Genomic DNA, 23119 nt, shown 5'->3' with positions numbered 1-23119 from the left:
CTTGGGGACAGGGATTGATTAAGAAGGATCATGGGAGAGATTTTATAAAGAGATTAAATGTTCTGTGTCCTTCATTATTATTATTACTGAGATGGTTATTATTTTTCTTTTAAAAATTATTTTTTATTTTTGACAAATAATAATTGTATATATTTAAGTGTCCATTTGAGGGTACACCATGTGATATAGGTGTGCATTGTGAAGTGATTACCGCAGTCACATTAATGAACACATCGTCCCTCACACGGTTGGGGGGTGTGTGTTGGGGGTGTGCGTGTGGTGAGAACATTGAAAATCTACCTCAGCACTTTTCAGGTATACACTACGGTATTTTTAGTTGTATATCAGGTCTTAGAACTTTTTCATCTTACAACTGAAAGTTTGTAACCTTTTTTCCCCAATATATATATTTGTTATTCCACAGTTATTCGTGTAGAAGTTAATCACAAATATGAAGTGACCTCCTGTCATTGTCTGGTATTGTCACTTAACCACTGAATGTCCTTGCAGCCTTTGAGTGCTTTGCTTTCTTAAACTCACACAGGGTAGATCGTTTCAGTCATTATTGGACACAGAAAAGCTGCTCAGTAAATGAGCCTCTTATTGCTTTCTTCCTTTCTTTCCATTTTAACTTTTGTACGTAGACATGTTCTCTGCATACAAGTAGAGAGAATGGCATGTTGACTACCATGTACCTGTCACCAAGCTTCAGTGATGATCATTTTGCTACTCCTATTACAGCCACACTCCCCTCCCCCAGCCTTTTTTTAGCTTGCTGGTATAGTTCAAAGCAAATCTCAGTCGTCATGTAATTTTACCCATAAAGACTTTGGTATAGATTTCTAATAGGAAATGACATTAAAAACAAACAAACCTCAATTATGTGCCGTTTTTATGCCTGACAATAATCACACTTAACAATATCTTAACACTTGGGCCAGATTCAGTTTTCCTCAACTCCCTGAAAAGATCCTTTTTACAATTGTTTTGTTCGAATTAGGATCCTTGAAAGGGTACATGTGGCATTTGGATTAGTATGTCTCTATGTCTGTTTTAATTTCTAAGGTCCTCTCTCTTTTTTTAAATGATAATCTTTTTAACAAATTTTAATTCCAGTATAATTATCATACAGTGTTATGTTAGTTTCAGGTGTACAGTGTAGTAATGCAGCAGTTCTCTACATCACCTTGTACTCATCACAGTAAGGGTCCTCTTTAATCCCCATCATCTGTTTCACCCATCCTCCCCCGACCCACCTTTCCTCTGGTAACCATCAGTTTGTTCTCTGTATGTAAGAGTCTCTTGTTTTCTTTGCTTGTTTGTTTTGTTTCTTAAGTTCCACATATGGGTGAAATCATAAGGTATCTGTCTTTCTCTGACTGACTTATTTCACTTAGCATAATACCCTCTAGATCCATCCATATTGTTGCAAATGGCAAGATTTCATTCTTTTTCATGGTTGAGCAATATTACATACGCACACACACACACACACACACACACACACATTTTCTTTGTCCATTCATCTATTCATGGACACGTGGGCTGCTTCCATGGTTTGGCTGTTGTAAATAATGCTGCAGTAAATAGAAGGATGCATATAGCTTTTCAAATTAGTGTTTTCATAACCTTTAGATAAATACTCAGTAATGGAATTACTGGATTATATGTAATTGTATTTTTAAATTTTTGAGAAACCTCCATATTGTTTTCCACAGTAGCTGCACCAGTTTGCATTCCCACCAGAAAGGTTTGTAGCCTTTGACCGACTTCTCCCCATTTTCTCCACACCCCAGCCCCTGCTACCTGCCAATCTAATGTATACTTCTGTAAGTCTGGCTTTTTAGATTCCACATGTAAGTGAGATAATACAGTGTTTGTCTTTCTGTGTCTAGATTATTTTACTTAGCATAATGCCCTCTAGGTCCATCCATGTTACCACGAATAGCAGGATTTCCTCCTTTTTTAGGGCTGAATAATATTCTAAAGCACGCGTGCGTGCGCTCTCTCTCTCTATATATACACACACACACACAAATTATATATATAAATTATGTATATATTTGTGTGTATGTATATATATATATATATATATATACACATTACACATTCTGTGTGCATGTGTGTGTGACATTTTCTTTATACATTCATCTGTTGACAGACACTTCAGTTATTTCCATATCTTGGCTATTGTGAAAATGCTGCAGTGAACATAGGTGCAGATAGATATCTCTTTGAGACAGTGATTTCATTTCCCTCAAATATATACCCAGAAAAAAGATTGCTGGATCATTTGATAGTTCTGGTCTTAATTTTTTGAGAAACCTCCATACTGTTTTCCATAGTAACAGCACCAGTTTGCATTCCCACCCCTGGTGCGGAAGGGCTCCCTTTTCTCCACACCCTCACGGACACTTGTTATCTCTCATCTTTTTGATGATAGCCATCCTAACAGGTGTGAGGTGATATCTCATTGTAATTTTGATTTGCATTTCCCTGATGATTAGTGATATTAAACACCTTTTCCTGCACCTTTTGGCCATTTGTATGTCTTTAGAAATTGTTCAGCTCCTCTGCCCGTTTTTTAATTGAGTTATTTGGGATCATTTTGCTATTCAGTTGTATGAATTGTTTTTTTTTTAAATCTTAGATATTACTTCTTTATCAGATAAATGGTTTGCAAATGTTTTCTCCCATTCCGTGGTTTGCCTTTTCATTTTGGTGATGGTTTCCTTTGCTGTGCAGAAGCTTTTTAGTTTGATGTAGTCCCACTTGTTTATTTTTGCCTTTGTTGCCTGTGCTTTTGACATAAAACCAGTGTCAAAGAACTATGTTTTCCTTGTGATTTCCTCTAGGAGTTTTACAGTTTCAGGTCTTAAATGTAAGTTTTTAATTCATTTGAGTTGATTTTGTGTATGCTGAAAGATAAGGGTCCAGTTTCATTCTTCCGCATGTGGATATCCAGTTTGTCCAGCACCATTTATTGAAGAGACTGTCTTTTCCACATTGTTTAATCTTGGTGTCCTTATTTAAGATAAGTGGACTGTGTACTTATGGGTATATTTCTGAGTTCTGTGTTCTATTCCATTCATCTATGTGCCTCTTTTTTACCAGTACTGTATTATTTTGATTATTAAAGCCTTATAAAGATATAGTTTGAAATCAGGAATAGTGGTGCTTCTAGCTTTGGTCTTTTTTCTCAAGATTGCTTTGGCTTTTCAGGGTCTTTTGTGGTTCCATACAAATCTTAGGGTTGTTTTTTCTCTTTCTGTGAAAAAAAAAAACTTGGAATTTTGATAGGGATTGCATTGAATGAATAGATCGCTTTGAATATTATTGACATTTTAACTATATTAATTCCTCCAACCCCTGAACATGGAATTTCTTTCCATTTATTTTGTGTCTTCCTCTATTTCATTTTTCAATTTTTTATAGGTTTCAGTCTACCTATCTTACATCTCCTTGGTTAAATTTATTCCTAAATATTTTATTCTTTTTTGATGCTATTGTAAATAGCTTGTTGTTAGTGCATAGAAATGACACTGATTTATGTATGTTGATTTTGTATGTCTTAATAAGTATATATGTTATAAGGATTTATCTAGTTGTCAGATTTTAATGAATTGTACATTTCAGTGTTTCTTAAATTTACCTAATAATCTGAAAAAGTATTGACACCTTAGGTTTGCTGTTTTCACTGCTACGGCTTAGCATTTCTGAAACTACTTCTGTATATTCTAGGCCTCAGAAACTATATAAATATATTAAGGCTATTGTCAGTAAGACTTCTCACTGTTGCATGAGGGAATTACAAATGTGGAAATGGGGAGTATTGGAATGCACACTGAATTGTTTAGCTGCTGGAATGGGAGGTATTAGTATGAATTCATAGTTTTTAATATCCCTGTATGTATATATAAGTAGATAAATACAGAATTACACATTTGTATATATGTATGTATATATATATTTTTTAAAGATTTTATTTATTTATTCGACAGAGATAGAGACAGCCAGCAAGAGAGGGAACACAAGCAGGGGGAGTGGGAGAGGAAGAAGCAGGCTCATAGCAGAAGAGCCTGATGTGGGGCTCGATCCCATAACGCCGGGATCACGCCCTGATCTGAAGGCAGACGCTTAACCGCTGTGCCACCCAGGCGCCCCATCATCCATACATTATTCACATAAATTGATGGCAGTGGCACATATAACTGCTGTGCTTAAACTGTAAATACCTTCTCCATTAAAAGGAACTTGTATTTCTTTGAGAAACAGAAATGGCTAATACCAGGGCTGGCAAAATATGTGATGAGAAAGTAAAGTTTTGAAAGACTCATGATGAATGTCAGAGCGATATAGGAGCTATCTTGAGGGGATTCCTGTTGGTCAAATCTGGGATAATTGGAGAATCAAAATGCATATATGACAATAGTAATAGATGGTAAACGATGGAATGAAAGAAGAATCTTTGAGTCCAGACTCATATCAGTGAATGAATGAGGAGAATGGAAAGCTCTTCTTCCCAGTAGGATGCCAGATACCACCTACAGGAGGGGCGATAGAGTTCTAACCCCAGCACGTCACTGTACAGTTGCCAAAAATGCAAAACTGGATTCTAATCTTGAGAAAACAATTGGCCCACATTGTACAGAGCATCAAGTTCAAGAAACACAAGAGAAAGACTGCGGAATTGTTCCACATTAAAGTATACCAAATAGGCATAAAACCAAATGCCACATGTGATCTGGGATTTGACCCTGGCCCAGCGGGATGGAGAACTATAAGGGTATTATCGGGACACTGTATGGCATTGAATGTGGAGTTTAATTAGCTAATATTGCTGTAGCAATGTTAAAATTTCTGATCATTGTAACTGTGTTATAACTATGTAAGACAATATTCTATTTTTTAGGAAATAGACAGTGAAGTCGTGGGGTAAAGGAGCACACCAATATCTCAAATAGAAAAAAATAGGAAAAAATGACTATGGTGTGTGTGTGTAGATAGAATAATAGATAGTAGGTGAATAGGAAGGAAAGAAGGAAGGAAGGAAGCAGAATTAACTGAGAATGAGAAAGCGAATAGGACAAAATGTCAATGTCAATGGTATCAAGGAGTTTTTTGTATTGCAGTTTTTTATAAGTTTGAAATTATGTCAAAAATAAGTTATAAAAAAGATAAAGAAATCAGAAAAAATTAAAGAATGAGAAGATATTATTCAATTATTGAGGATTATACTAAAAACTAAAAGCTGTTTTTACACCTTCTTTAGTGTTTATCCAACACCTGTCTCATCATGTTTTCTAGTGAATGGTCCTAGCCCTTCAGGACAGGCCCATGATCCCTCATAGACTCATGGGCTCTCAGGCCAGCAGGGATCACAGACCTCACACCGTTCAAGCTCTCATTTCATTCTTGAATTGCCTCTAACCTCTCCTGGTGAAGTTGTTTTCCCATGTGTTTAAACACCTAATTCACGTTAGCAAGTCTGGGAGCAGTGGTTCTCTGGACTAAACCAGCTATCACCAAGGATCAATACTGCTCCACTCGTTCTCATCATATCTCATAAAACGTCATTTCCCTGCAGGTGCTGGAGTGGCTATTCCCCTAGTTCCCAAACTGTTCCAAGTGCTCTTAGCCATCACAGCAGACTCACAGCAGTGGTTCAGGGCCTGTTAAAGTTCTGTGGGAAACACAACGATGTCTGTCAGACAGAGCTTGACAGAGTGCACAGTTTCGGTGTTAGGTCACTGCAATCCTTTTAGTGAAGTCATGTCTTTGCAAACCCATGTTTTCAGAAGTTGCTCTAATGGAAAGCAAGCTCTACATGAAAATCAATGTGGAACAGAAAATGAGGGTGACAGGATCCAGTTGGATTCTAAGGTTGGAGAAGTTACACATTGCCAAGCTCATTCTACCTGAGAATTCTAACTTCCTGAATTATGAAAGTCTCAGTGATACTCAGTATATGCTTTGGATGGGTTCTTACGTAGAATAAAGGCAATGAAATGACTTTGTGAAGTTAAAATGCTGTATAAATACCAGTTCTGAGCAACTTCATTAATACTCTTGTGATTTTCTTTCAGTGAAGCTAGAATCTTGAAAGTTGATTTAACTAAATTGAACTAATCCCTTAGTAAGCCTCCTTCATCACAGTGTTTCCAAAGAGCGCCTTGGAAGGGTGTGATTTGACGTTCACCTCCACGGGTTTCCTCTGCCTTTCCTTATGTGATGCTGGTCCTGAGGAGCAAGATGGCTGGAGGCCAACAATCCAACAATCCTTATGCTTACTTCTTCACATTTATTTATTATTTTAAGTTTTATAGTATATTATGGTTTGAGTGATTCACTATGTAAATAAGGCTTTAAACATATCTGAGAGTTAATAGTGCATTAATATGTAATAGTAACCATAATAAAACACTTTGCTCTTATGATGCGGTTGTCATTGGCAATCAAAGGAAGCAGGGTGTACTAACCCATCTATTAGAATTTGAAGTTTAATGACAAAATGAAAATCCTAGGTCACAGATTATCATAGACAGCGAGTGTTGAAAGGTGTTTTAAAGGCAGTGTGCTTCAGCCTCCTCGTTCTACAAATGAGAAAAGGAAAGCTCAGAGACACTGAGAAAGGAAACCCCGGACGAACTGCCCATATTGAGGCATGTCCTCTCTTTCTCACTTACGTGACAACCCAGTCCTTCCAGAGGAGACGGTGAGCAGCTGTTTTTCACTCTCAGCACTGCGCACGGGTCCCATGAGGGTGGACTCTCAGGATCGCGTTGTCAGAGAAAGGCGTCTGCCTGTGTATCATTTTTATAGGGCCTCCTCCGGGGGTGACTAGGAGCCCACCTGAGGCTAGCTAACGTGCCCCTCCCCAGAAGAGAAAGGACGTGTTTAGAGATGTATTGGTTCACGAACAGTCTGTGTCTAGGGATAGGGTTTTGGGCATGATGGTTTCTGTGTGTCTGGATCTAGGGATTCAAACTCTGTCATTATGACAGTCTTTTTATTTCTCTTAGCCTAGCTTTTCTTTGGGTTAGCTTCAGTCTCAGATAAGCACTTTCCCAGTACTTTGGGGAAAAAACACAAAGCGAATGGTTCTAATTAGTGGTGAGGGAGAGAGAGTATGTTAGAGCAGAATCTTTACTCTGGAGTTCTTCAAAACCGGCAGTCATCAAACAGGGTCTTGTTTACGGACGATAAAGGGGCAGTATGAGCCTTTGTGGCCCCATACAATGCCATTGTGCTTGGTAGGCATTAGAATTTCAGACTGCTCGGGAGTTTTTTGTGTAGGCTTTCGCTCCCACAGTGGTATCTGCACAAGAGTAGGACCTGGAGAATATCTGCAGCTAGAGAATAACTGGGAAGTTATGACTAACTGCTAACCAGATAAACTTTTAGCAAAAAGAGTCACAAAGCCTGATTAGGAGGCCAGTGGTTTACCGTGGTTGAGTGTACAGCAAAGCAGGTAGGATGCACAGGTTCCAGGGGCCGACCCCAGGCTCCTGAGGGTCAGCAGCTGTGGGAGCAGAGCACGCAGAGCAGAGAAGCTGATTTTGGAGCGGATGCAGGGAGAGGCAGCAGTAGGTGAGAGTCTAAGGAGACAGTCTTTCTCAAAGTTGGTGCTAGAGCATAAGAATGCTTGGTAGGTGTCTATTTTGACACTTTGGGGCCATGTTCGTTAGTTTATTTCTGTTGTTCTCTCTGCTGGGAAGGCGCTTCCTCTAGATTTCTGGAAGTCTCACATCTTCACTCCTGTTCAGTGGGGATCCTTCCGGGTGCAATTCTGTCAGTTTCTGAGGATGCCTTTCCAAAAGTGCATTCTAAAACTGTAGTTACCACAGGTGTTTGAAAACCCACTGGGGCTCACTTCTGAGTCAGACCTGAGCTCCAGCTCCATTGCTCACCTGATGTCCACTGCCCTCTCACTGGGACCCATAATGGTGTTTGGATCTCTAAAAAGTAGTGTCTTATTTTTTTTGGTATGTATTGCACCTTGAGACAAGTCATCCTTCAAACTTCATTTTCTGGGGCCTGTGTGAACTAGAGTCTGCTTATAGGTCAGAAGCAGAGACAGGTGGTGGATAATCAGCAGTCCCCGATATGGAAGGTAGGGGAGGGTAGGCTGATTCCAGGGGAAAAGGTATTAGGCTCCGATGGTGTCTGTTCAGATGTCTCATGCCAGTGAAGCCTTCCCTCCCTGTCCCTCCTATTTAAAAGGGTAACTTTCTTTTCTTTTCTTTTCTTTTTTTATTATGTTATGTTAGTCACCATACGGTACATCCTTAGTTTTTGATGTAGTGTTCCATGATTCATTGTTTGCATATAACACCCAGGCTCCATGCAATACGTGCCCTCCTTAATACCCATCACAGACCTATCCCAATCCCCCACCCCCCTCCCCTCTGAAGCCTTCAGTTTGTTTCCCAGAATCCACAGTCTCTCGTGGTTCATTCCCCCTTCTGTTTACCCCCCCTTCATTCTTCCCTTCCTTCTCCTACCGATCTTCCTGCTATTCCTTATGTTCTATAAATGAGTGAAACCATATGATAATTGTCTTTCTCCGCTTGACTTATTTCACTTAGCATAATCTCCTCCAGTCCCGTCCATGTTGCTGCAAATGTTGGGTAATCGTTCTTTCTGATGGCTGAGTAATATTCTGTTCTATATATGGGCCACGTCTTCTTTATCCATTGGTCTGTTGAAGGGCATCTTGGCTAACTTTCTCCTGCCAAAGGTCTTGGCAGTTAGCCTTGCCTGCTCCCTTTTCTGCATAGCACCTATCACCACCTATCACACTATAATATTCATTTATTTATTTTCTTCCACCTAGAATGTAAGTTCCTTGAAGACTGGAACTTTATTCTGTTAATTCCTTAGCATCTCTTCTGTATAGAAGAGTGCCTGTGTGGAGTGGATTGTCAGGATTGCCAGTGCCTATGTGTGGAATGATTGATTCATGCATTCTTTCATGTATTTATTCACGTTCACTCATTCCCCAGACATTCATTGAGAACAGTGGTCAAGAATAATGGCAATTGTTTGCAACGATGTGGATGGAGCTGGAGAGGATAACGCTAAACAAAATAAGTCAGAGAAAGACAAATACCGTATGATTTCACTCCTATGTGGAACTTAAGAAACAAAACAAATGGAAAGACAAGGGAGAGAGGAAAGAAACAAACCAAGAAGCAGACTCTTGACTCTAGAGAACACATGCTGGTTACAGAGGGGAGGTGGGAGGGGAGATGGGGAAACAGGTGACGGGGACGAAGGAGGGCATTTGTGATGAGCACCGGGTGATGCATGGAAGTGAGGAGTCACTATCTTGTACACCTGACACTAATACGGCACTGTAAACTATATTGGAATTTTGAAAAAAGAATAATGGCAAGTAATAAACCTTTAGGAGTGAAAGATATCCGAAAGGTCAAGGAAGAAAAAGGTGGCTTGAGACAGTGTTGTAGGTGACAGTGACCGCATTTTGTAGAATGTGGAAGGCAGTCCTGTGAGGAGTCTGTTATTCTAAGTCCAGTGGGAAGGCTCAGGAGTATTTTAAGCCAGGGAATGACAGAATTTTATTTTGTTTATAAAATTTACCATGGCTCTTGTTTGGAGAACAGGCTTACGAAGGGAAGCAGTTTTTCAGTACTTTTAGAGAAGACACGGTGCTGGCTTGTGCCGGAGTAGCTACGATTTAGCTTCCACCTTTTTCCCAAACCCCTTCCACCTGCTGTCGTCCGTGCTACCACAGGGAAGCCCAGGGCTTTGGACTTGCAGTGGGACAGCTGGAACTGCCGTGGCAGCAACCGTGAGAGCCACTGCCTCCTGTCTAGGGAAGAGTTGAGATCCAACCAGGGTGGGGGCCCCACTGGTGCATATGAATGGAGAGTAATAAACTCTGCTTCCCTCAGTGCCCTGCATATCAGTTCACTTTTCTAGCATCTTACAGTGTTTCATTCTGTTAGCAAACTTTTGTACTACTTTTATTGGTTATATATAAAACTTAAGAAATAAAGAGGTAATTTGTAAAATTTAATATTTTAATATAAATAAGTATACGTGGAATCTATAATTCTAAGTCCTAGCAATTTTAATTTTCAGTCTATTTTATAGTAGATTTTAATATTTAAATAATGCTCTTTACAAGCATAAAAAGCATAAAAGGAAGTATATAAAATTATATATGTTAATAGTATATTTTATAAACTAAGGGATTTTTATTTTATTATATTTAATTATGTCCTTTCTTTCTTTCTTCCTTTTTTTTTTAATTAAAAAGTACCAAGACACGAATATGCAGGGAGTTGTATATGAACTGAACAGCTACATAGAACAACGGTTGGATACAGGAGGAGACAACCAGCTACTCCTCTATGAATTGAGTAGCATCATTAAAATAGGTAAGAAATGTTTTGTATTCCTCCTGGTAGAAAATTTGAACCGAAGTTTCTTTTATTCCGTTGCAGAAAATGGAAAAAGTAATATACTTACTACAAGGCAAATGCAAGTCATTTATTTACTTCTATTCTTGGGCTAAATTTGGAATGAAAATATTTTATTATGAAACTACCAGAATGAGTCAAACCTAAAAGTTCGTAAATTATCTAATCCAAAAAAAGTATCTATCTGCCAGATCCATAAATGGAATGTACTATGCTTTCTAAATAAAACCTAGATAGACTTTTATTGAATTAAATCACATCTTTGTGAAGGAAATCATTAGTTTTTAAGGGAAAAAAACCATCTTTAATTTATTTGGGGAGATCACAGATTTATATACTGTTGTCGCCATTTTACTGATGAGGAGGCTGTGGCAAAGACAGGCCACGTGTTTTACCCAAGGCCACACGAGTAAAAGGGAGTGAAGCAGTAATCTGCAGTCAGGCAGTCCTGGACGACAGTGTCTGTTATCTGCTACGGTTGTTGCCTTCAGGCGGCCCTGTTTTAGGAAAGTTAAATTCTGTTCTCTACAGTGATGGTATGTGGATATATATATCATCCTTTTTGGTTGATGCTAATATTGATTATTCATTGTTATAGATATCACATCTGGTATTTTTCATACTTTAAAAATTAAGTGCAGTTCTTAAATATTTCCAATTATGATATTTAAAGTTTCACAGAGATATTATTACATAGTACATCGGTTGCTATATGCATTTGAGGATGTCACATCTTAAAATTTGCAATAGCTGATAAATAATGAATGAAAATGCTCTAATTATGTGATTGAGTAAAGCCATAAATTAATCTGCTCAGTTGACTGCATGACCATTAATTATGTTAACAGTCCTTTCACAAAGACTCCTATCTGAGGTCTCACCTTAAAGAGTTCGTATGTGGTCTATTCGTGGTCTATTCTTCCATTGAGATTAGTTTCTTCCCTTTTTTATTACTTTGGCAGCCACAAAAGCTGATGGATTTGCACTGTATTTCCTTGGAGAGTGCAATAATGTAAGTATCTAAATTTAGATTTTGGTGCTCTAGATAAGCAAATGTCATAAGCTTTTTTAAAAAGATACACTGTGTTACAAACAATTTAACAGATGCACGGGAATTAGGTACTTGAAACTCATTTTTGTGTTCCGTTTCCATATACAGTTATTGCCAGCTGAAAAGTTTACCAGCGTGGCAACATTTGGGCATAAAATCTTACAATTCATTTATTGTTTTAGTTTTGGTTTATGGTATCCTATCTTAGGAATGGCATTTCTAGACTTACTGTTTTGTACAGACGCTCTTTCAGCACTGTGGGCTGGGGCGTCATGGACGGTGCATGCAACATGCAGTCTGCAGTAGGGTAGAGTGAGAACAAAAGTTTAGCATTTTTAAGAGATTTTTTAGATTTCTTAAAGGCAACTCCAGCAGTGCTGGGACAGAGTTACTAAGTGGGGGTCCCTGAGCTCTGGTGGCCATAGCTCAGACTATCCACGGCACAGGGCTTCTTGGGCACCTGCTCCAGTCTTCTGTGCAACAGGCTGGACCCTGTGTTTCTGGTTTAACTTACTCAAAGCACAGCCCACCATCAAATGCAGTGTATAGAAAGCACTGTCAAAAGTACTTCAAGATGTTCAACTACTGGCATTTGATTTTTGTTATGATATTAAAACCACATACATAACATTTTAGAATAATATTCTGAGCAAGTAAGAATTATATTCATAGTTAAAATATATAGAAATCATTTATAAATATATTTGGAAAATTTTCACTATGTATTTCTTATGTGTTAGGCATCGTTAATTGATATTTGGAAAGTATTTTTGCAATGTAATACTTGTATTCATGAGTAATCAAAATGTGTGCTATTTATATTACATAAAATGTTAATAGGAGTGGAGATGCAAGTGTTCTGAGGTGTTTGATAGTACTCTTGAATAATACAGCAGTGCAACGGACGAACAGTAGTTGCACAAAAATATTTCTTGGCTGATCTACTGAACCCATGATTGATCATCTTCGTTTCTGCAGCCCTTCTTTTTGCTTGCATAGTAAAAATTTATGTTACAGGATTAAAAGCTCTTTAGGGCAAGGACCTTTTCTTACTCATCTTCGCATTCACGCAGCATCTCTCCTAGTGCCTTCCATGTACAGAACAAGAATGTTTATTAAATTGAATTATTCAGATATCACTACTACTTCTAAAAACTTTAAATGATATTTCAGGCTAATGGCTAAGCTACTAAAATAACAAATCTCATTTTTTCCTGTTCATTCTAAATATTTATTTCTAAAATTTTGCCTTTCAAAAAACTATTATATAATTTGCAATGATATTTAAAATGTCCCGGTGTGTATGTTAGCTCAGGGTAACCCTGCAAGTGCACATCTCCTTATGACACCCTGGGATCTGCACACAACTCACAGGGCTTGGCCTTGGCAGCTGAGTATATACCATGTGACCCTTTCCCGTCAATCACAGCTATTTGTGACCCAAACTCAGACCAGTCCAGTTCTCTGCTGAAGCCTGGATCCTGGACTCAGCATTTCTGGCTGTTTATATGAATAGAAGTGAGTGAACCCTGGAACTGAGACGGCCCCATGGGATGACCCTCTTCTGCTCTGTGTGAAAGAGAATGGGGGGAAGTGGTTTGCAGAGGTCAGGAAGGGCAGGCAACAAGAGGCCAGGGGTCTGCAGGGTGTGTGAGGCTCAGGAAGTGCTCAACTTTTAGGGCCTGGATTTAGATCCCAAATCCCATATTCTTAGTCATTTGGCTGCTTTGTTTTGTTTTGTTGTTGTTTTTTGCTTTATTTTTGCAAACTTGTTTATACGTTGACCTTCATGAAGTAGGTTCCTGGAATATGTGATTTAGAAAAAGCTTTTGTGTCCACAATGTGTAAACTGTATTCTATATATATCAGTTCTAATTCTTTCACTTTTGTAACTTAATTGAGGGGATGACACTATGTTCCTGGCAGGCTTTAGTCAGCTCTTGATCCTGTATGCTCCTGACATCATTTGATTTCAATCTGCATGGCTCTCTCTGGGGCCCCTGCTTCCTGGGTCCTGTCTAGCTCAACAGCATGTCCCTAGGAACAGCAGAGTACCTCACAAAAATTGTAGCCTCTTCTGACCTTCCGAAGACCGTCTCACTCTCTTGTGTGTTCATGTCATGTGCTTCTCCTTCCGAGAATTTAGCCGATTCTGTAATTATGTGTTTATCTGTGATTTGTGTCATTGTTGATCTGGCTTTCTCACTAGAATGTAATCTTCATGAAGGCAGAGACCTTGTCTTGCTGGGAGGATACTTTGAGGGGATAATTACTGCGTTTTGTTCACCACATTTTTCTTTGTATGTGTTCTGCACAGGCAGCTACACCCTTACTATTTCCCTGCCCTGGGGATTTCTCTGGGTAGGAAGAAGACATTGCCTGTGAAGTCTTAAGTTTACTGAAGTGTTTTTTTCTTTTTTTCCTTTGTCTTTTTTTTTTTTTTTAAGTAGGCTCCACACCCAGCATGGAGCCCAACGTGGGCCTTGAACTCACGACCCTGAGTTCAAGACCTAAGCTGATCAAGACTCAGACACGTAACCGACTGAGCCTCCCAGGTGCCCCTGAAGTGTTCCTTCAGATGTATCTACGTAATTAGAGCTTTCTCTGCTTGTCATTTTTCTTGCATCTCAAGTCTTCCATTTGGAATCACTTTTCTTCTGACCTGTAGAATTTCCCTTAGTGAGAGTGTGCTGGTGGGAAACTCTCAGTTTTTGTCTATCTGAGTATGTCTTTATATCATCATTTTCTTGAAAAAATATACCTTTGCTGGATAGAGCGTTCAGATTGATAAAAATTATCTCTCTGTATATTGACTTGAACATAGTTACTTTTGGGTTCTTTTTTTATTTTTCTCAGTTCTTCAGTATAGTTTTTCATTCCCTGGATATTTTTTAAGTAGATAAACTTATTTATTTCTTGGGACATAACTATATATAACATTAGCTATACCTCTTTAATATTGTTTTATATTCTTTCTGAATTTACATTGCTTTTGTTCTGGTCACTTATTTGCTCATGTGTTTTATTTTCTTTTACGTTTTAACTGTGAATCATATTCTTCCTTGGGCCTTTTTAAGTGGCTGTTCTTAAGAGCTGTGTTTAAGTTCCTTTCCTGGAGACAGGAAACGTATTTGTTTTTGCCAGTCACCTAAGGCACTACTAATCCAGGACTATTTTAAATTATCTCATGAGACTTTTTTCAGACTACAAACTAGTATGGATTCAAGCCTCACACCCATGTGATACACAGTTACGACTTCTCAAAAGAGATTTTTATTTTCCCTCTAACAGTAAATTCAAGATAAACTGGGGTCCTAGTAATCTCGTTGCAGCTCTAAGTGTATTTACCCTTCCAGCTAAAATGAGGCGTTAGCCCTTTGTGGGTCCTGGCTCCTTGTAGGGGTTCTCCTGTTTGCCACAGTGACTTCCTGAGGGGAGGGCAGTATGCCTAGGCTTTGTTGCTCTCAAGAACAATCCAGCTCAGGATTTGCTTGCCTTGAAGGTTCCTTTATTGAACTTCTTTTTAGATTCCCATGGATTCCATCCGTTCTTCTCAGTCCACCAATGCATTGGAAAGGATTGTAAAATGTACTTTTTCCAGCCTTAAATAATTTTAAAATTGTTTTCTCAGGAGTATCATATCATCTAATCTGCCCTATTGCTTGAACAGATGTTGACATACTTCTAAAATGTAAGCTAACCATATTAAATAAAATAAAGCTTTCTCCCCCGCCTTGAGTGAGCAGACACGTGTATTTTCTTAATACAAGGTAGCATTTTATAGATATTTATAAATCTTTTTAAAAAAATTCCCTCAGGATTTTGAATCATAGTTATGAAGCCTTAAATAACTCAACTTAGAATGTATATGATTTAGTGAAAAAATTTTAATAATGTAACCCAAATAGACTGAGATAAAATTTTTAGTCTATATCAAAAATACCAAGGATTAAAATAGAGATGGGAGGAATTATAAAATTCTTATAAAAGTATTAATTTCTTTTTTCATAAATAAGAATCAGCAGAAATAATTTCCAAAATTGATACATTAAGAAATATAATTTAAATAATATTTAAATATATCAAAAGTTCCACTAGTAGAATTAAAAACTCACATCAATATTACCAGAGAGGAAAACATTTAAAGAAAACATGGGAAGTTAAGGAAAAGATAGAAGACAAACTAAGCAGTATTAAAACACAAAAAATAAAACATAAAATAGATCATGGAACTCCTTACAAAAATATGTCACAACAAAGTTGTAAGTAGAATGGGCCCAGCTATCAAAAGAAAAAAAGTCTTATTGAAAAATGCCACAACTGTCTTCTGTTTTATAGAGACGCATATAAACAAAGGATTCAGGAGTGGTTGCAAATAAAAAGGTAATTTTAGAGGTGCCTGCATCGGGCTCCCTGCTCAGGGGGAGTCTGCTTCTCCCTCTCCCTCTGCCCCTTCCTCACCCCGTCCTGTGTTCTCTCTCTCTCAAATAAATAAATAAATAAAAAGGTAATTTTAGATCAAGCAAACCTATTCCAGAAAAATGAAAACAAAAGGAGAGCAAGTGCCCCAGGATCAATGATGAAGTTGAGTTTGGGGAATAAAAGCATTAAATTGGAACAGGAGGTCACTTGGGATTTCTGAAGGGTTTAGTCTGCAGTGAAGGCAGAGCTGTTAGGAAGTTTATGCTATAAATATTTGATGCATCAAAATTTGTAAAGCAAAACACACCAAAAAAAAAAAAAAAAAGAACAGAAGAATACAATAGTGTTTTTAGTGATTGATAGATCAGAAATACAATTTAGAGAATGTTTGTAGTATCAATAAGTAGGTTTATCCAAAATATTATATATATATATATATATATATATATATATAATTTTAGGATTTACCAACGTGGGTTTCCCTTTCTTCTTTGGGTTAAACCCTACTTTGATGCATAAGAATTCAGATCCCCATAATGGCTAAAAACAAGGAAATTATCATAAATAATGTGTAATGTGACGCTTTGGGGGGGAAATGCAGTTATTGGGATATTGATAGAGTACAATATTTAGGAAAATGAATTGTAGTATTGCTAAAGCTCTGGGCAAAATTGTTCGCAGTGGAAAATCCATGTCCTTTGAAGTATTAAACATCTTGTATACATTTTTGAGGCATTAATAAAGAAGAGAGCAGAAAATTCATTAATTCAGCACATTCTTACTGGGTACAACTGCATGGTAGTGTTCCAAGTACTAGAGACACGGTAGTAGAAAAAATCTCTGTCCTCTAGGGATTTGCCAATTTAACCTATAAACTTGGAAAAAGAAAACCCGTATAAACAATAAAACAATAGAATCTAAAGACTGTACAGATTTAGGGGCATCTGGGTGGTGCAGTCAGTTGAGTGTCTGACTTTTGGCTCAGGTCGTGGGATCAAGCCCCATGTCTGCTTGAGGATTCTCTCTCTCCCTCTGCCCCTCCACCCCGCTGTCCCCCACCCCCCCTCTCAAATAAATTAAATCTTTTTTTAAAAAAAGACTATACAGATATAAGCTATTTGCTAACCTAATTAATAAAAAAGAGAAAACACAATTGTTTATGTTTAATCATTTAGAAGATACAACAATAGATAGAATGAAAATGATTAATTATGAGAAGATGCTTGCACTAATAAATATGGAAATCTAGACAAAATGGGCAGTTTTTGAGGAAAATAGAAATTGTCTCATTTAATGCAAATGATGATAAGAAACCTAATAGGTCCAGTAAGTGGAAGAGACTAAAAACAGTGTTAAAATACAGCTTTTCTAAAGCCACTAGGACATAAATTCCAGACTGTCTTATGAGTACAAACCTTGGTCAGGCCGTTTGCTGCCCCTGGGAACAGTGATGAACCAGAATAGCTTCCCTCATTATACCTTCCCTGTGCTTTTCTTTTCTTTTTTTTTTTTTAAGATTTTATTTATTTATTCGACAGAGATAGAGACAGCCAGTGAGAGAGGGAACACAAGCAGGGGGAGTGGGAGAGGAAGAAACAGGCTCATAGCAGAGGAGCCTGATGTGGGGCTCGATCCCACAACGCCGGGATCACGCCCTGAGCCGAAGGCAGATGCTTAACCGCTGTGCCACCCAGGCGCGCCCCCCCCCCCCGTGCTTTTCTTGTTCACGCTACACCGGGTCCCCTGGGACGGTCTTCAGGAGAGAGAATTCCTGTGCTATACACATTGTTTCAGAGCTTGGAAGAAGGACAGCTTCCCAAAAAAAATCATGGTTGGAGTTGGCCCATGTGCGTTCCAGCTCACCACTTTGTGACTGACAAGACGTTTAAACTTTCTAAATCTTAGTTTAACTTCCATTGGTTAAATGTTATGTCATGAAGGTTATTCATGCAGCAAAATACCTGCTGTGTACCAACAATCTATGCTAAATTGCTGAGCATACAAAGATAATAAAAAACAAAACAAACCACCATTCCTGTCATCAACAAATGTACAACCAGCAGAGGAAATGGAGAAATCCACAGTTAAGTGTGACATAGGGTCTCGAATGCAAACAGAGAGGAAGCCACGGTGTTCTGGGGTACTGAATTCGGTGGGGGTGCTGGGGTGCTGGGGTGGGTCGCATTACAGGCAACTCGGATGATTAGCTCTGTTGAAGCAGGGCTTGGAAGACCTCTCACCTAGTAGATAAGAAGGGGAAATAAAGGGCTTTCTTAGGCAGACGCAGCAGTCTGTGAGAAATCCGGAGTTAGGAAGGTAGTGTATTTGTATGTCCTGACCCGTAGCAGAGACTGACATAATGACGTGTGTAGGGTCCTCTTGAAATATTTGTTGGAAGGAAACTTTATTTTTTTGGTTAATTAAACTTCTACTGTTTTTACAGTTTTTCTCTTTCATACCTGGTCTTTTACTCTGATACATAGCATACTTAATAATATTATCATTACAGTTTTTCTTGTGTTATCTATGAGTTGTTTGTAAAAGCTGAAAATGTTTTGAACTCCTAAAGTAAGTTCATAGATAGCATTTCATATATTAGTGTTAAAAAAAAGAATTTATAGCAAGTATTTTAAAGTAATTGCATGACTTTCTTCAACTGCACAGTGATCTTCAGTAGGTTAATTTTAAGAATTGTGCAGAGTTAGTCCTCTTTAAAGTTCAGGTGGAACGTGGGGGGCCAGTTGCTCCGGCCATCTGCATAGATCTAAATTCATTTACTGTCCACTGCCATCTAGTGTCTTTTGAGAAAAATAACTCCATGGTAAGCCCGAATAATATACTTTGAAAGTATCTCTAAAATTTAACTGATTGTGAGTTGAAACTTTAACATATAAAAAATGAATTTCATGAGTAAAGTGGTCTTTGAATTGTGTATGGGAAAGAAGATGAGAACGATGTCTACCACCTGACATATCTATTTAATTGATGTCAATGAACCAGATTTTCCCATTTCATCAAAAAACCATGTTTTTTTTTTCAATAAATTGTGATAGTCTTTTCTGTTGCTCATTTTCCACCAAATCTGTTTTTCCTAATTTGCTTTTTTATAATTTGAATGCTTTTTTATGGCTTCCTTGGGTCAACCTATTGGTCATGACTACTGTTACCAATCTTAATCTACTTTCAACTACCTAACCGTAGAAATAAGTATTAAAAATTGCTATTATTACAGAAATATTAGTTCGTAGTGGGTTTCTTTGGAAAATTGGAGAAGTTAATTTGTCCCGTCCCACCACATGGCCAGTCTCTGATGGTCCTGGGAGGAGGACTAACAGCCCGTGTGAGTGCCCTCGAAGGAAAGGAAGACCAACAGCAGGATTTGTCAAGTTGCTTGTTCTGAGGGCAGGTCATTTCTTCTATGGAAAGAGTAGAGGTGGTTGAGGCTTGCAACGTGGCACCTTCTCCTTGTTTTTAGTTTTTATCTCTAGCCCCTAAAATATGTTGTGCTAATACAAGTTTTCATAGATACAGTGTTAGAGCAGGAATTAATTTTAGAGACTCAGTTCATTGGATTTTATACATCGATGGTACATTGTATGTACATGCATACTACACTCTATGTCTTAATACACTCTAAACTGTGTGGTGATGTTTGATAAAGAGCAGTTCCCATTCACCCTCCTGTAAAATAGTATATTTTTTATCTTAATAATCTGAACATCCCAGTCAAACCCTTATGTCAAAAATCATAATGATTTTTTTTAAATCACTGAATTCTAGCTCAGAAACTCATAATACACTATATGCTAATTACTTGAATTTAAATAAATTTTAAAAAATAAAAATAAAGTTACTATTTCCTTTGTAAGTGTCCCTAGAACGAACTTACACCCATTATTGGTTAATTCAGTAATGCAGCCCCTTTGCCAATGAAAGATGCAAAGACTATCTTATCAAATAAACTGTGGTTACTTTGAAACACTAAGACCTGAAGCAAGACTTGCCTTGTCAGGTCACCAAATGTACGACAGGTTGATAGTCATTCAGGCAGTGCGGTGGACCGATCAGCCGCCCGCTACGGAACTGGGAATCACACAGACCAAGGACTCTTGGAGGCTGGGTATTTGGTGGAGGTGGCAGCTTCACCGCTGGGGAGTGACTGTTCAGTACACAGCTGTCCGTTCCATTCGTTCTGGAGAGTATGTAAAGGTCGGCTTAATGGATCTTCCGCGTCCCTTGAGTCCATGTAAAGGTCAGCCTCTGATTAGAGGTTTGTTACTGATGTCTTCTGCTTGCAATCATAGCTGCCGATTAGTGCGTTCAACCGCAAAGATCACGAAGAACGTAAAGAACGTGCTGTTACTGAACACAGAATTCAAACCAGTGGTTGATCTTCCGTCAGAAACGGATGCTATGAGGGGAACCTTTGCACAGGGAATCGTGTGGAGTAAAACGCAGAAACAAAAAAGAATGGGAAGGCGCTAGAGGGGAGAAGGGGAAACCACGTCAGAAAGAGCTGTCAGTCCTGGGTCGGTCCTCGTTTTCCCTGCCTGCCTGAGCATTTGGCCTTCATCTGACGATTTATTCGTACTGTTAGCCCTCGCCTCCAGCTCGCATTTGGAGACATTTCTATTTGATAAATTTGAACAAAAATTATAAGGTAATTGGTAAAACAAAGATAAAGTTTCCACGGTAAAGAATTATTTAATATTTTGGTAGCTGTTTACTCTCCACAAGTTTTTCAGATTCTGTCAAGTAGTTGAAAGATTTCCAAACCTCTTATTGTCAGCAAGCCTAATATATAGAATAGCTTTCCGTACACCCTTGGTGCAATATTTGCTTATCCGTTTCTCGTGCTTCATAGAAACTGTACATACTGTAATATGTAATATTACATAAATGACCTCCTAATAATATAGGATTGTATAAGCTTTTCTTTCATTATTGATTTTTGAAGGTTAATTATAACTTGTAGACATTATTAAATCTAGCTTTAAAGAGCATATAGCAAAGTCATCCAAAAAAGATGTCTGTTGTAGATCTTCAAACAACAAACAAAGCCAAAGACTATTTAAAAATTAAAAAAACATCCAGGGCACCTGGGTGGCTCAGTCTGTTAAGCGTCTGCTTTCGGTTCAGGTCGTGATCCCAGGGTCCTGGGATCGAGGCCCGCATTGGGCTCCCCATTCAGCGGGGAGTCTGATTCTCCCTCTGCCTGCTGCTCCCCTTGCTTGTGCTCACTCTCTCTGTCAAATAAATAAAATCTTTAAAAAAAAAAAAATCCAAAGCTGCTGTTGGGAGCTTGCTCCAGAGTTTACCTTCGTCACAGCCCCGGGAAGTTCTGTAGGAGTGAGGCAAACCCCTCAGTTCCGTTCAGGCTCACTTCCTGCATTCTGTCTTTGGTAAAGAAAGAGAACGTTGCTCAGCATCCTTTTTGTGATTAACTTTCTCACAGTTTGAGAAAAATCATTATCAGTTCTGATTGTTCTTCAGGCTAAATACCCCACGTCCTTTACAGTTTTTTCTTGCAGTCATCCCTTCTTCCTGTTCTTGGATAATTCCTCTACTCTTCTCTCAGTCGTAGTGAGGATGGCACACTGACTCACTGTGGCAGTGGTAGCCACGGAGTCTAATCAAAGTCCTCACCTGTGCTGTACGTATACTGGTGTGTAGTACAACCACAGTGACTTTAAAACTGGTGACACGAATTCCAGCCTCTTTAAAAATAAATAACGTGGAATTGTTGTTTGCTGTCATATACGTAACTTTAAAAAATTTTTTAAAGCATAATAAACATTTTTAACTTAATCTCTTAAAAAGAATGATTTAAAATGTATTTCTCACAGGCATTGATTGTACTTAATTACAAACGCCATGTAAGCACTGTCCTGATATGGATACATATGTGAATAAAAAACTTTGAACTTAGCTTCTAATCTGTAAGTAGTGATGATTTCCTTAAAGCAGCTGGGGGTGCACCTATGCTCTGCTTCCCTCCCCCCCCCCAGTTGATTGAAGGAGCTCGTTTATAGGCTTTGTTCTCGTGTGATAGTAAGATGTTATAGGAAGAAAGTGTTCTTTGACATGACAGAGCTTGAAAATCACGTATCTAGTAAGTGTATAATTACATCCAACTCCGTATCTTCAACTAGAATCTGCTTAGTAATAGCAAGTATTAGTAGGAACATGTGTAGCTTAAGAGGATTATCTAATCTTAAAAGGATTTTTAATGAAAATGAAAAAATAAAACCAAATCAGTGATAACAAATCAATTTGACTTGTAGTCCCTGATCCTGTCTCCAGATCCGTAAGTCCACTCTCTGGAGGTTGGGCCTGATGTCTGTTTCTTGACAGTACCTTGACCCCAAGGAGAACTTTTTTTTTTTTTCCATTTTATTGTTTCCTATATATCAAAATAGGAGGCTATTTTAAGAGTTATTTTCTGCCTAGGCATAAATTGAAGTCCTATATCTAGTCCTGTATTTTGTGTCCTATTGGGAATACGAGAGAGAATTTCGCCTCACATACCCCGGTTTGATCAAAGCACTTTTCCTCATTTTCTGTCTTAGTTGGCTCACAGATTCCTCATGACCGATAAGTAATATCTTGGAGTCTTTCTGTAGTGCCGAAGTACAGGGAGGTCTATAAAACATGTTCTTTCCTCTTGCTAGAGTCTGTGCGTGTTCACTCCACCTGGAATCAAGGAAGGAAAACCCCGGCTCATCCCTGCTGGGCCCATTGCTCAGGGCACCACCATCTCTGCCTACGTGGCCAAGTCCAGAAAAACGTTGCTAGTGGAAGACATCCTTGGGGTAAATGGCTTTTTACTTTGTGACATTTGTAACCTGAAGTGTTTATTTCATAAAGATGACCTATCATTTTGATGTCATGATTCAAGCCATTTTATGAAAGCATTAGAGCAAGATACAGATCGATAAATGAATTTGTATGTAAACTAAAATTTATCCTCAGAAAATCATATCTTATATACCCACTGAGAGCTAGATTTAAATAGTTCTTATTTCAATACATACCGGTATAGTTAAGCATAAAATGTATTTTTATATTTATGTAAACTAAATGATCAGTGTTCTGTGTTGTATATCCTAGCAAGATGGATATGAATGAGTTAGCTAATGCTGTGTACCATGCTACCCCAGGTTTTAGTGACGTCCTACGACAACCACCTGTGACTTCT

General features: G+C 38.3%; 1 protein-coding gene across 1 annotated transcript in view; it reads left to right on the top strand.

Moving 5' to 3' along the window:
- PDE10A (phosphodiesterase 10A) overlaps positions 1-23119 on the top strand; it is a 301507-nt gene that overhangs the window by 194258 nt on the left and 84130 nt on the right. The window contains exons 4-6 of the mRNA XM_034670799.1: positions 10286-10406; positions 11411-11460; positions 22593-22733. Coding sequence (XP_034526690.1) covers positions 10286-10406; positions 11411-11460; positions 22593-22733 — 312 coding nt within the window. The remainder of the gene's footprint in view (positions 1-10285; positions 10407-11410; positions 11461-22592; positions 22734-23119) is intronic.

Source organism: Ailuropoda melanoleuca, chromosome 10 (assembly GCF_002007445.2).
Source record: "Ailuropoda melanoleuca isolate Jingjing chromosome 10, ASM200744v2, whole genome shotgun sequence".
In the NCBI taxonomy this organism is placed as follows: Eukaryota; Metazoa; Chordata; class Mammalia; order Carnivora; family Ursidae; genus Ailuropoda; species Ailuropoda melanoleuca.
Note: the sequence above shows the minus strand (reverse complement) of the source record. Positions and strands in the feature narration are given on the sequence as shown.